The 14849-nt window shown below is 40.8% G+C and overlaps 2 protein-coding genes across 4 annotated transcripts in view; both read right to left on the reverse strand.

Moving 5' to 3' along the window:
- The window catches only part of XRN1 (5'-3' exoribonuclease 1), a 34664-nt gene extending 25007 nt beyond the window's left edge, over positions 1 to 9657 (reverse strand). For 2 of the 3 annotated variants that reach the window (XM_066193257.1, XM_066193259.1), the window contains exons 1-10: positions 9525 to 9657; positions 6667 to 6899; positions 5285 to 5382; positions 4831 to 4940; positions 4612 to 4722; positions 4301 to 4383; positions 2031 to 2118; positions 1748 to 1916; positions 1466 to 1533; positions 183 to 317 (exon numbers count right to left, since the gene is read on the reverse strand). In XM_066193257.1, coding sequence (XP_066049354.1) covers positions 183 to 317; positions 1466 to 1533; positions 1748 to 1916; positions 2031 to 2118; positions 4301 to 4383; positions 4612 to 4722; positions 4831 to 4940; positions 5285 to 5382; positions 6667 to 6899; positions 9525 to 9599 — 1170 coding nt within the window. In that variant the 5' untranslated portion in view covers positions 9600 to 9657. Of the gene's footprint in view, positions 1 to 182; positions 318 to 1465; positions 1534 to 1747; positions 1917 to 2030; positions 2119 to 4300; positions 4384 to 4611; positions 4723 to 4830; positions 4941 to 5284; positions 5383 to 6666; positions 6900 to 9524 lie in introns of those variants that run through there. The other variant, XM_066193258.1, reaches the window with a different exon arrangement.
- A 506-nt stretch (positions 9658 to 10163) lies between these two features.
- Positions 10164 to 14849, reverse strand: part of ATR (ATR serine/threonine kinase) — a 39453-nt gene continuing 34767 nt past the window's right edge. The window contains exons 43-47 of the mRNA XM_066193262.1: positions 14585 to 14741; positions 14307 to 14460; positions 13230 to 13381; positions 12873 to 12978; positions 10164 to 11542 (exon numbers count right to left, since the gene is read on the reverse strand). Of these exons, the coding sequence (XP_066049359.1) occupies positions 11369 to 11542; positions 12873 to 12978; positions 13230 to 13381; positions 14307 to 14460; positions 14585 to 14741 (743 nt within the window). The 3' untranslated portion in view covers positions 10164 to 11368. The remainder of the gene's footprint in view (positions 11543 to 12872; positions 12979 to 13229; positions 13382 to 14306; positions 14461 to 14584; positions 14742 to 14849) is intronic.

A 14849-nucleotide genomic window follows, 5' to 3' on the forward strand; every position in this document is an offset into this window, starting at 1 on the left:
ATTTCAGCACTCACAGACAGCAAAGCATAAAGGCAGAATGCAAACACGACAATTTACTACCTTTTCTGGTTGAAAAGAATCTCATAGCAGAGGTTTATGCCACTTAATTTGTCTAAAATCAAATTACTGATTTGCAAAAAGTAACGTTGTTATTTCTGAAATTGTGCATATGAAACACTGACCTTTTGTTTCTTTTGTTTATTTTTTCTGGCTTCCTCTGCTGCAATCCCAGCTGCCTCGTTGAGGTATTTATTGCCCACTTTACTTTCAAACCATTTTAGGTCAACAAAGACTTCACTGAAGTGTTCACGATCAAACTGTGAGATTAAAGTAAGTTTGCAAATATTTGAGGGATGTCAACTTTAAAATGCAGATTAACAATGTCTTTTTAGTTTGTGCATTAGATTACATCTAGAGTCACTCGGACATAAACATTTTCCCTAAAGATGCAACTAAATCACTTAATATCAAAAATCCTGTTTCTCAGCAATTTGTAACATACAGCCAAACCATATTTTGTTTTCTTTCACTAAGATGTAAAAAAAGAATTAAATAACTTCTACATTTCACTATCAACTCTAGAAGCAGTATACACATAGGGTCTGGTAATACAGCCTCGTGCCACAGATCTAACACTTTTACAGCTCTATTCAAGAAGCAGAAAAAAAAACTGAAGCAGGGACAACAGATGACCTCCCTCTTTTCAAGTTCAACAGAAGGTTTAATCCTTTCCATTTCTATATGGCCTGTCCTTACCTCATCTCTAGGATGGATTACTGCACCAGGACTTAACAGGACTACCTCCTGTACACAGGTTAGTTCATGAACAACACTCCTGCCTGCCTCTCAGAGATCTTTACTAGTGATCTTCATAAAAAACTTGCAAACAATTCTCCCCTCTGAGACCTTCAGATATAGCTTACCCCACAGGAAACTACCAGCAGGGGAAACATCATCACTGCCTGCAGCAAGCTTCAAGAATACACAGAAATCACACACAACCCTGAGCTGGAGGAGACCCACAAGGACCACTGAGTCCAACTGTTACGTGAATGGCCCCAGAGGGAGTGAACCCACATCCCTGGCTTTACTGGCACCTGTTCCAGAGGGACTGAACCCACATCCCTGGCTTTACTGGCACCTATTCCAACCAGCTTTGCCCAATGCTGCCACACACTTCGATGGGAAGTGAGGACCATGATTCTACTGGTAAATCCTCATTTGACTTGCAGCATTAAAGCACTGTGCTGGCTAAAGCACAGATCAAATGATTCAATCTTTTTCCTCTCATGCCATAAGATCAGACAACAACTGATTGGATTCCATCTGCTCAATGCTAGAACAGCTGATTAAACCACCTGCAAAACACAGGCATTTAACAGTTCATTAAATCTACAGCATGGTGTATTTTAGGGTACAATATTGAGTTTAAATTCTACATTCTCTAAATTTCAGAGTTACTTACATCTGACAATCTTGTGAGATATTTCTCAAAACGTTCTAAATTCAGATGCCCATTCTCATTGATGTAACCTGTTGAGAAAATTAAGTCTGTTTTTGAACTAACAAGTCAACAGTTTTAAAATTTGCATTTAAATTCTGCACAGATAATAAAATGCAATCCTGCTGTCTCTCTAAGAAAACTGTAGTAAATGCTAAACATTCTAATGCAGCAAGAAAAGTTAATAAATACAAATACACCAACGTTAATGCTTCTACTTTCCACAACTGGACCCAGTTTTCTCACCTCCCAGTTCTGGCAAGATAGCCATGTATGTTCTATAAAGTAGCGGCAGTGCATCATGATTAATGTGTAAATGAGGTAGATGAGGAATAAAATCATTTCCCACAAGGAAACCCATTAAGATCCAATCATCTATTATCCTTTCAATATCATATTCAAAAGAAATCTTGTCCTGGAGGAAAAAGAAAAGGGAAAAAAAACCAGTATAAATTTTGTTATCATTTTTGCATAAAGACTTCACACATTCACACAATTTTTTTCCCATCTCAGCTCCATTAGAACTTACTTTTACTGGGGAAAATTCATAATCAATATATTCTCTCATCAGTGATAAGTGCAGTAAATGAAACGTGGTTTCCTCTGGTGCACATACTCTGTAAATTATTCAAACCACCAAGTTAATTATTTATAAACACACTTTCAACATTAATATTAATAAGCCCAAGGTTACCTAAACCCAAAAACGTATCTTTACAGAAGAAATAATGTATAAACATTTCCTTGAATCTATTTTAGGATTAATCTGGTTTAGTCTATAAAATTCTGCAGTAGAATCTTCTAAACACCAGATACGATTGCATGGAGAAGAACTAACATAGAGAATAGCCTTGTGGAGTTCCATGCTGCAGTAACAATTTCCTAAATCCTTATCCCATTGCTCAAAAAAGAGACAAATTAGCCTAACTTGGCACCAAGCCTCATTATTTAAAGGTATTTTCTAGCTAATCTGAATAACAGAGTACACAGATTCACATCTAAACCAGATGGGTTACATCTGTAGTCATTTGAAATGCTTCTTGTAAGAGATGAATATGCTCAACTTGAAAACATGCTCTGGATATATTATTTCATGGCTTCAATGCAGCACTAAAAGAGTAACAAACCTACAGTGTGTTTATGGCATAGTCAACGTATATTCTGCCTGCCTTTTTTCTCTTCACTAAAACTACTCATAAAAACCCTAAGGCAACATTAGCCCCAGATCAGTTAATACCTACAGCAAAAGATTAATGAGCTAAATGATGCATTTTAAATTAATAAAGGACTATTTCACCTTGTAGGTACTATAACTAGCTGAGACCACCTCCGATGACAAACCAGCATAAATACTTGTGTTTTCACACATAAAGAGGAAATTTTAGAAATAATCCTTTAAGGAAGATGCGTGTGATGGCAGCCTTCAGATAAACTCATGTAAGACAAACTCCAAACTACACTGGGCTTCAGAACCAATTGTCACTTTTTAAATGCAATTTTCATATTGGTATTAAAGAGCTCTGGCAACCAGTTTGATGCTGTAAGACTCTAGAAACATTCTGCCCTCACTCTCCATTGCACTGGACTTGAAAATCCTGATAAAACAAGCCATTTCTCTCAATAATTGTGGAGAGATATTAATTTGTACATATTATTAGGATTTTCAAATTTCCAACTGTAAGTATCCATAAAAGTGACAATATTGGCAGAAGGTAATTCCTGTAACTTACAGAAGTAAATTCATGTAATGAGCGAAATTACTCAGAAATTAAAATACGGAACAACGCTGGGGGGAAGGAGAATAAATAACACTTTGCCTTTTGATTTCATACTTTCACCAATTAATCTTTCAAAAAGTAATCACACTCTTATTTCACTCTATTTTATTTTTTAGAAAGGTGAAACCAAGGTTTTACTTTGATTAGATGTAAGATCTTTAAAAAATACTGTAGTGCTGCATGCCAACACTACCCATCAGTTCTGGAGAAACATTGACTGCAAAGACTGAAAAGAAAGCTTATTTGTGATCTTCATCACATTGTCCTTGGCAATAAAATATTCCTTTATTAGCAAAAATTACACATTTATCTAAACATTCATGACTTATCCTGTGTTATTCAAAATCCTCACTGTGTCAGGAATGTTTATTTCTGTCTCTCCCATACTCTCCCTTTATATATCCAATATATGCTTTAGGCCCTTCAAAAAAGGAACCCAGGCACAGTAACAAATTAATTCCTGTATTACTTCAGAACAGCTCCAGGTACATGCACAGCTCTGGAACAAGTCACCATCTTCTGACTGTTTACAGACCACTAGTTCTTTCAATTGGGCAAACCCTGAACAAGAGCATCTATGCAGCCATTTTTAGAGAGTTTATTTTAGTAATTATCCTAGTAATTTCCTTAGATGCACAAAACCTCAGACAGATAGATATACATTTTACTAAGTTAGTATCTGCATAACGCAGTTATGGAAACAATGTCAATATAGCCCAGGTTGCTTCATTACAACATGAAGAAAAAGTTAAAACACACCAAAGCTTTAAGGATTTTTATAAGCTGTTCTGACAGCATACATTTTTTCATGTAAAACAACTCAAATACACAATTCAGCATGTTAATTTCTCTAATTTCATGACTTTTCTAACCCAAAGAATAAACTAAGACTTCATTAAATTACTACGCAATCAATACAAAAAAACGCAAATCACCAAACACACACCTGTTTTAATCACCCAGTATGTTTTGGATTTAATTTCATCATAAATAAAATAAGAGTAAAATTAAATCAATTCACCTTTGAGCCTTTTTACCACCAAATCTGACTTCTTCTCTTAAGAGCGCAAAGTGTGCCTCATGACTTGTTAATCCCAGCATTATCTATTACAAAGAGATATCAGAAACATCTTACTTTTTCCATTTTTTTTAACCTTTCAAGCAGAATAAAGAAATTTCGATGTTTGGTTTCATTACAAATTCAAAAGTTTGCAGAATACAAAAGCACATGCTTGTTTCAAACCATTTCAGAACCCTGTGAGCTCAGGAAGATACCAAAAATGTACACACTGGACAACTCCCTGCTGTTTGTATTCTTTTAATTGCACATACCAAGTCAGCGTCTAAGCCATAGAGACAGTGTCTTGTGTTTGGATCATGATGGGGCTTTGCTTTTTCTGATCTGATGAACTCCATAATTTTATGCTCACCTTCCCCTGGAGTCTGGACACACACACACACACAAAAAAAAAAAAAAAAAAAAATCAGCAGTAAGTATTATACTATTAAAAAAGATCTATTTAAAATAAGATAGCAAAAAAATATAATGACCTCATGGCCTGATAAGTAGACTGTTATTCCTTGCCAGGATTTGTCTGTGGAAATCTTCATATTTACAAAATATTTAAGATGCTCATTCAATCTGGCCATGAATTCAGTTCCTGAAAACAGAAACCTAAGTTAAAGCTTCTCACTAGTCTGTATTTACATTTCAGAAGTGTTAAAAAAATGCCAACAAATAAAGTTTTGCCAGAAATGAAGGGGATAACTGCTTTCTTTCCCGAAACATTTCACTTTTTACAGAGCAATGTAAAAATTTTTTAGAAAAAGACAGTATTCCAACCCTACTGAATGTTACTAAATTTTTTGTTACAAACTTACTTATGTCTTCATTGATTCTGCCTTCTATTTTTACAAAAACATGCCTTAAGATTGGAAAACAGAACCAAAATACAGATGACAAATCATAAACATTTAAATTTAAATAACTGAAAAATTATCTTACCTGGTGTAATACAGTTGGAGTCAAACCTGGCTTCTGTCGGGAGAGTTTCTCCCTTTTCCAATGCCTTTTTAATTTTGTCCTCTGCCTCTTTTGCTGATCTAAAACAAAAGAGCATTGGAGAGAGAGTAGAGAATGAATCATCTTATTCAAATGTTAATATCCTAAGTACAGCTTTTTAACAAAATAAATATAGCTGATTTTTTAGAGTGCGTAAGAAATAAAAAAAAAGGAGAGAACTTGAGTTCCTGAATAGAGTCTGAACTTATTTCTGATTCAACCAAGGTGGCTTAAAAATAGCACTTTTTTCACAGAAATGTGACAATCTGTCACTATTCAGTTACAGTTAGGATTTAGATTATCAAGGTGATCTTACAATGGTTGAGCAGAATGAATGGATATTAATGTTGAAACAACAGGAATATTTGTTATCCAAACATCAGAAAATGCCACTCCAGAACAATAACTGTAACACAGTTAAACAAAGCAGCAGGTGTGGAATTCCAAGGGAGTCGCCAGTGAACTAACAATTTATCATGTTCAGTAATGGACAAACTAACAAACACCATGCCAGACTTTCTTGGCCAAGAATTTCCTAAACTCCTCTGAACCAGAAACAAGAGAAACCACCAAAGCCTTACGTTTTTGTCTGACTCTCAATTCTGCTACAGTTTTCTATTATGAACTCTTAATCTCTGCTTCCTCTCAAACCTCCTTCAGTCCCTAAAGAAAAAAATACATCAAAAAACAAACCACAAAAAAAATCCAGTTGCTTGAAAATGTTTTCTCTTGCTCCTTTCCTGCAGCTGATTTATGCTGCATTTCATTCACCATCCCTGTACTGTCTGACTACAGACACTGGCTTTTTTTTCCTTATAGCAATCTTTAAAAAGCTTCCAAATCTCCCAAAACATTATGTAATTCTTAATCTACTTGTACCTCTGTATCTGAGCTAGTTTGGTAACTGGTATCACTAGGAAGTAAGTTTCATTAGGAACTTGATTTTTTTCTATGACTTCCACTACAGCTACCAAATAGGCATATCTGGAACTAGCATTCACAAATACCAAAAACACTCACAGGTTATGAAGCATTTGGAAACAACTGCAAGAGCTCCACTGCAGAGTGGTTCCACAAATTCCGTAAGAAAAAGCTCCCCTTGTCACCAAGTTCCACATATACAGAGAACAATTTACATAACTAGCAAACTTTCCTTTTGGAATCCTGATTTGAACATTTTACAGGTAGTTACCCTTATTCAATTAAAACCACTGTCAAAGGCACAACCAATCACAATCTCTTACTTTCCATGGCATACATTTCAGTCAGTAGGTTCTTTTAAGGGTTTACTATGCTCAAGATAGAGTGAGAACTGATCTTCTTACCTGAAACGTCTCCCACGCTGCTGATTCATTTTTGCTCTTGGAGCTACTCCATCAACTGCCATGAAGAAAACTTTTCTTGGCTTAATAATGCGAAACAGGACTTCCAAATAGTGAAAAATATTGGCAAAAATCTTATCTTCTGAGATTCTGAAGTGGACATCGTCATCATTTGGATGTGAGCACTGATGTATGATGCCATTCATGTCCAGGTATAAGTTGTCAAACTCTGGAATCTACAAATGCCACAGTTAGTATCACTTGGTGAATGCAGCCAGTGCCCAAGGCACACCTGAGAGCACTCTGGGAACGAGCTGAGCTGGGGAGACCTCTGAGGAACCTCCTGCAGACCAACAGGCAGAGTAACAATATCTGCACTGGCTATGGGTTACTATCATTTTACTCAGTGAGCCAAGTCAGCTGAACAGATTCCTACTTTATCCAGGCTGTTTCTGGCACCTCAGGACTTTTGTCCACGTGCTCAGACTATCTTCTACACTGTACAATGGAAAAGCAAACCAAAACCACTTTTTTCAGGAAGATTGTTTTTTCTTTTTTATAAGCTTGCACTTTTTTTTTTCTTTTTCATAATCGATTCAACCTTTCACAGCTGCACTACAAACAATAAAAACTACAAAACTGAGTATGCTGTTTCCAACAATATTTCCAAGCAAAGCTGGTTTGAGGAGCTTTAGAGTCCTCCCCCTTGTTCAGCAGCTCCTACCCCAACCACTGCATGCTGTCACTTCAGCAATGCCTGTGAGCACCTTTGAGTCTACAGAGTGGCAATTAGCACCAAAAGCAGAGTTGGCAATAATAACATCAATTTCCTACCCAGACTTTCCAAACAGACTTTCTTTTTCCTCCTAGTTCTCTGCTCTTCTAACAGAAGAGCAGAGAACCTTACTTGTAGCAGTCACACTTTCTTTCAAAGGAAAAAGGAAGCCTTCCCAAATGTACACAAGCAACACACAGGGAACAAACACTGGTAAACGTATCATGCAAAGGGGCGAGTACTACCTCTGTGTTACCAAAATGCACCACAGGAACAACTGCGTTAACCTCAATCCCCCAGTAAGACTGTTCACAAAAACTCACACATCATCACACCTAAAAAAAGGCACTGCCAGCTTGTTGCTATTTTCTACAGCACTGCTGCTAACACATCTCTAAAGGCACTTTATTGGGCTTGTATTTATCCTCCAGATGCAAGAGAAATGTAACTGTTTTAGACAGAGGAAATAGTGAAGAGAAGAAACTAGAGGCAGGATCAGGAATGACCCCCCCTCAACTGCTGTAACTAGTCTTCTGTTGCACATCATGATCCTCAGAATGGTTAAACTCAGTAACCAAACTGCTTTCAGTGCTTTCAGACAAGTGAGCAGGGCAGTGCACAGGCAGCACTCTAAAGAGACAAAAACTAAAGCTTTTATATGAAAGCAACACACATAAAAGGTCCAATGTTTTCTTCAAGAAGCACAACTATAATATGATTTAACAATAATACTGTTTTACATAGATAGGCCTTTTTAATTTGTTGGTTTAGTTTTTTATTTTCTCTTAGCATCTACTCTAGAAGCCAGTATGTGTCAGTCTGTATATTGCAGTGATCTGGAAGGGTTAAGTCATGTTTATTGTTTATCTTAAGAGCTCGAACTGCCTCTTCCAGAAGGCATCAAGGGTAGCACCCCCTGCTGCCACCCCCCTGGTTAGAGCAGACACTGCTGCCTCCTCAGCCTGCCACAGTTTTTCACTACAAGTTTAAAGATGCGTGAACAGCTCAGGCTTCTAAGAAAACAGCAGAAAAGGCAGCATAAGCTGCTGCCGCCGTGCAACACAGATGGCATTAGACACTTCAGAGAAGCCCAACAAAACATAAGCAAAGACCTAAGCTTTGAAACTAGCAGGAAACATCCAGGCTGGGAATCACCTGAGCTGGGCATCTTAGTTACACTGACACAACAGCCATTTAATCTTTAAAAATCACAGGCACTCAGGGAAAATGTATTAATATTCAAACACACTCTCCATTATCGCCTACCTTAGAACATTCAATCTATAAAACTACATCTATGACACCAGTTGAAAATGATAATTAGAAGAGCCTGTATCCAACAGGTACCAAACACGACGTCTCTGAAAAGATGACGTCTTAGTCCAACTATCAGAAGTATCATTTACGGCTTTCGTTTTCCAGGCTCGAACATACTTCCCGGTTGAGCTGCTAACACAAACTGTCCGACGCAGGCGACAACAGGGAAACGCAGCAGAGCTGTAAAATCCGTCCCTCGTCATTACCGCGCCACTGGCCGTCAGCAGCTGTAACTTTTCTGAGCCCAACAAGGAGCAAAGCCCGACCTCGGGCGCCCCGCGGGTGCGAGGCCGGCGGGTGCTGGGGCGGCACTGCCGAGGGGCCCCAGGGCGAGGGGAGCGAGCCCGGCGGGGCAGCCACGGGCCGGGAGCCGCCGCGGGCCGGCCGTTCCCCGGGCGAGCGGCGCACCCGGGCTCCGGGACTGCTGAAAGCACCGCCGGCGCCCGGCCGCGGGCTCCGGGCACTGCTGCCCGCCAGCGGCGGCCCGGCCCGGACAGGCGGGCCGTCCGGGAGCACCGAACGCCTCGCCCGCTCCCCAGCGATCGCCCGCCGCCGTCCCACCATTTTCGGCCGCTCCGAACGGCGAGTCCCGCCGAGACGCAGCCGCCCCCCTGCGCCGCCCCGGCTGTCGGCGAGCCGGCCTGGGCTGCGACTCGGTCCCGCAGGGCCGGCCCGGGACGAGGCCCGCGGGCTCGTCCCGCCGAGGGGCCGGTCAGGAGCCCCCCGGGGCGAGCCCGCGTTGCCCAGCGGCGCTCCGCTCTCAGCTCACCTGATGCTCCTTCAGCACCTGGCTGAGGCAGGGGTACCGCTCCGAGATCCACCGGTAGAACTTGGGGACCCCCATGGCCACAGCCGCCCGCCGCCCTCGGAGCCCCGCCGGAACCAAACACCGCGGGCCGCGCTCCGCCCTCCTTCCGGCGCGCCGCGCTGACAGCGGCCGAGCGCCCGCACCACCGAGAGCGAGCGGGCACAGAGCGGCGCCGGAGCGGGGCGGGCCCGGCCGGGGCGGGGCTGGCGCCGGGGCGGGAGCGGGGCGGGCCCGGCCGCCGCCCGCCCCTCGGCCGCCTCCCGCCCCTCGGCCGCCGCCCGCCCCTCGGCCGCCGCCCGCCCCTCGGCCGCCTCCCGCCCCTCGGCCGCCGCCCGCCCCTCGGCCGCCGCCCGCCCCTCGGCCGCCTCACCGCCGCCCCGGCACGCAGGGCCTGGGAGCGCCGGGAACGCACGGGAGCCCCTGCCCTGCCCCACCCCGGGCCCGGCCCCCCGCCCCGGGCAGCAGATCTGCTCCCCGCGCGGCTCTCTGCGCTCCGATAAACAGATAAAGCCTGGGAAAAACAACGGAACGTCAGCACTCAAACACCGCACCGGAAAAGACCACTGTATGTTCCAAATATTTTACTAGGAAAACTCGTCACGTTTATGGGACAGTGACAACGCTTCTAGACTACTCACTAAACCGACAGAGAAACAAACGCCCTAGAAGCAGTTGCATACCCATTATTTTACTTTCCCAAACCTCTGGTTTTCAGCTGAACAGAACAAACACTAGAGTGCCAAACCACAGTGTGAGCTTGTGATCAAAACCTAATAGCATTGTCTCTCAGAATAACAGAAACAAAACCACTGTACAGAAATTCTAATGATAGCCTACTGTAGGTTAAAAGGGTGTAATTTTTCCCTATCTCCCCCCACACCTCATTTCCCTACAATTTGGATGCCTAGAAAGCACGCATTACTGTAAGATAGTATCTGCCTTTCAACCATATTTTAGTCTACTCTTGTCTGTGTTAAAATAGGTTTTCTGAAATGGAGTCTGAAAAACACTCCTTAGAGCCATGCTTTTTCCAGGGGAGGAAGAGGGGCTGTGCAAGGCTCTCAGGAGCCCACACGGATGTTACAGTCACAGCTACAACACCTGCCTGCAGCCCTGGCCTTACAGCTGCACTGCCAGGCTCCTCCAACTCCCAGCTTTTGCCTGTCCTTCAGGAGGGTTTTTTAGAGCACTGCACTCAAGGGCTAAGGAAACAGGTTCAGAACATGGTACCACTTCACCAGTTTACTTATGCTATGATTTAAGATCCCAAAAGCTTTCCTAGAGATAGCCAGGCTATATGGAAGAAAGTTGAAGAAAAGTCTATACTGCTGGAAGGAAATACTAATAATTTTTAGAAAGCCCTTCTGAGTATGAGTACAAAAGTTGAAATAACCACTTTACGTCATATCAGTATTAAACTTCATTGTATTTTCTAATCTAAGCCACATGAGAAACATGTTTACAAAAATATACAGTACTTTATAGAGTGCATCTGCAGGATCATGACAATTTTTCATATAGTCAGAGTATGACACTTTCAGAGCCTTGCATTGTCTAATTTTAAGCAGTTCTTATGTATTGCCTTCTACATGTGTACAAAAGGTAAATCCTAACACCCTACACATATGCATTCATAGCATCCTTGCAAGGGCACTGTACATTTTACACAGATTTTGGAAGACCATAAGCCTGTTCTTCTGCTTGCAGCCAAAAATCAACAGAAGTAACCAGGTACCGCAGATTAATTCCTTCCCAACAGTATTACAGCTACAGCACTTGTGGTATCATTCCAAAGGGAACAAACTTCACATATATGGAGCCCAGCCCATATACATCTGGCAGAGCAGGTTGTCATCACTTGCTTCTTGAATGAGGTAATGAACATGCCCTTCAATAGATAAAGGTAATCCTTTGATTCTGTTTCTAGTCTTAATGACACCTTGCAGCCGTTGTTCTATATCAAGGACATGGGTTTTGGCCTGGAAAGGAGAAAAAAAAAAATTGGTACTATTCAGGAACTTCCACTTCTCAAAATAGAAACAGTATTTCTTAGGATGTGTTCGAAATCATTTTATAATTTAATACAAAATCCAGATGCCTATACCAGCTACATTGAAAACAAAGGCTACTCACTTTTAAAAACAATTCCCTAGAACGGATATGTCATTGGTCAAGCTGTAACTTTTGCCTTACTTTTTTACAGTTAAAAGTTACCAGAGAGGACTGAAAGAGCTATATAAATATATTTGAGAATTGTTAGAAAGCTTTATTTCATACAACTACTTTCAAATAAATGCAACATTTTCCTAGCCTTGCTCCTGGAATTCTGGATAAAATTTACGGCAGAAAATTTAGGTCGGAATTATGGGGAACTGAAAATGAATAACTCAAATTACAGAGGTTCTGCTGAGCATCTCAAAATGAGCTGTTCCAAGGCCCACTGGAGCTGCTAGTTCATACCAATTACACTCATGTATTTTCTTTTAAAGCTCAAGCATAATGTTGGCATCTCTCCAGAAAAAGCAGTTAACATATACAACTATGTGGGTGGTCTTGTAAAAGAAAATTATGTAGACACAGCCTGCTTTGTAACTGCTTGAAGACCAGGAGATTTTCTGTGCTGAAATAGCCCAGGTAAGTTCTTTGTTGTGACACAGTTTCAGTGATGTAGTTTTTCCTTATCTTAGCTGTTGTGTTTGTCAGTGCTCCCTAACTATTACCTGCTATTACACATTTATTTTCATTAAACAGTCCTTAAAAAAAAAAATATTAAGGGACAGATCAGAAATTTTGCAGAGGGGGAAGATAATAAAAATTAAGCTATAGTTTGGATGAATAATGCAGTCTTCAGCAACAGCTAATAAGGATAAATGAAATCCTAATTTTAATCATGTAATTATATGCACCAAGGCATGTATTTATTCAGTAATAAACACCTACTCAGGAAAAGCACAAAAATACACATGGAAAGGACTCCAGATGTTACATCACTGTAAATCTGGAGGACTGTGCAAGTGAGGGGTAACAAGATCCATTGCTTCTGCTGATGTTGTCCTTGATTTATTAACACTAACAAGTGAATTACAGGCTTTTTTGTTTGGTTCTTTAGTAGAGAAATTACCTTTTTTATCAGTAAAAAAAAAAAATCTCTTTATAAATAAAAATTATGAACAGAGAGATAACAAAGAACAACCAGAGAAATTTTTAAATGGAAGAAAAAAAGGACAAAGTTCCAATTAGAAAATATGTAGTTCGTAACAATAACATTTGACATTTGAAAACCTTAGGTTGTGCTTGTTTTAAACTCACCTTTTCATTGACAACTTCCCCGGTTTCATTCACCTGGGCTTTTGTATTTCCTTTAACAGGTTTACTCCATTCCACAAGAGGATCATGGAGAAAAGTCTTTAGGACACTAAATAAATTAAAAAATTAGAAAAGGATATGATACATAAAATGCACTTAATTTTCAAAACACAAACACTGACAGGAGCCTGTACTTAGTGCTGAATATTTCTACTGCTTTATATTTAGCTCCATGTCATGGTGAGAGTGAGCTGCAGGACAGGCATATGCTGGAACTGGCATATTCCCCAGCAGTTACTGTTTCACACGTTTGGACTACAGACAGCTTTGGGGAGTCTGTAGCCAAAGCAGCTGCCATACCTCATCAGAGGCTCCCTCTGATCACGCATCAGCCGCAGAGTGACTTCACAGGCCCTTCGGAAGAGACCCTCTGTTCCCATGGGGCCCATCCCATTAACCATGTTGTGAGTGAGGCGGAAGGGAACGATTTCTGGGACTTCAAAAGTTTCTCCCTTTACATTGAGAAAAAAAGGTTTGCCATAAGTGTTTTAAGCATTATTAAAGAGTAACATTTGCATTGGCTTTAGGATTTTTTCTCCATCCTTGTCAGTGACAGTTTCCTAGCTGGAAAGAGACGTTTGCTCAGCTCAGTCCTACTCCGGTAACAGGAAATTACAGTGAGCAAAAGATAACATTGTCCAAATAACCTCTTTTTCCCTGTCTTAACACACTAATACAGGGCATAAAATTTTCTTCTTAAATATATATTTATCCTCTGCAGTCTCATTGCAAAATGCTAACCTTTATAATATGCAAGTTAGCTTAAAAACATTTTTTTTAATTAAGTGTTATATAGGACAATTTAGACTTACTAAAAAGAAACCAGAACAAATAACCTAACAGTATTTCTACATCACTTATCTCAATTAAAAAGGCCACATGTCCCACACCAAAAGCATCTTTCAAGTGAAACACTAAAACTCCAAATCTTAATCTGGCCACAATTTCTGCTGTTTATTTTTACTGAACCGTTGGAATTTTTGTGCTAAGTTTGTGTGAGAGAGAACAAGAAACTCTCCACAGCAGCAGAATTCTGAATGTAGCAATTAGTTTTGTTTGGAGGGTGACAGCAGAGAGAGAGGAGAGTCACAAAATATAAAGAGTCTAAAATTTGGGCTCTTTCAGTGTATATCCACATCAGGTCATCCGATATTGGCTAAATCAAAAAGTTGGTTTTCATTGAATGCAGCACACAGAACAATCACATCCTCTTTATATATTCCAGGCTTTTTTGGGGGTATAAATATGAGACAAGTGAGAGAAAGAACACAACTGACATGTTAAAGTAAAAACGTGGAAAAAACCCCAAGACAGTAGAAATTGGTAACTTACATGCATATAAAATAAAGAGCAGGTTCAGCAAGTGGCATTTCTCACCTTATTGAAAAGGCAGTTGAAATCCACATGCACACACTCCCCAGTGAAGGAATCAAACAGGATGTTCTCCCCGTGGCGGTCTCCCAGCCCCAGGATGTAACCCACCATGGACATGACGGCGACAGAGCGGCAGTAGGCTGACCTGCTGTTGTACCTGTGGACACAGAGCAGGCAGCTCTGAGGCACTGCTTGGCTTAGCTGTCCCCATCCTGTAGTCCCATGAACTCTTAGGGAAATACACAAAGGAGATGCTCTTAAACTAGTCTCATCCCACTCACCATGAAGTAGGGTCAGGAAACGTTCTAAGAAACCATTCATGAAAGACAGGAGGGTGACGAGGCAGAAGGACCTCTTTGAACATTTTCAGCTTTTCAGACAAAGGTGCTGACTTTGGAAGCATGTGCTGCCGCAGTTCTTTCCCAGTCATATAGATACCTGCAACAGATTTCCTCAGCTGGGCAAAAGAAATCTCCAAATATAAAGCCTGATATGTACTATTACAATATGGTAATTTAAAGAAAATAAATGTCTCCATAGAGTTGA

This window comes from Chamaea fasciata, unplaced genomic scaffold (genome assembly GCF_029207755.1).
Source record: "Chamaea fasciata isolate MVZ Bird 193981 ecotype frontalis unplaced genomic scaffold, bChaFas1.0.hap1 SCAF_11, whole genome shotgun sequence".
Lineage (NCBI taxonomy): Eukaryota > Metazoa > Chordata > Aves > Passeriformes > Sylviidae > Chamaea > Chamaea fasciata.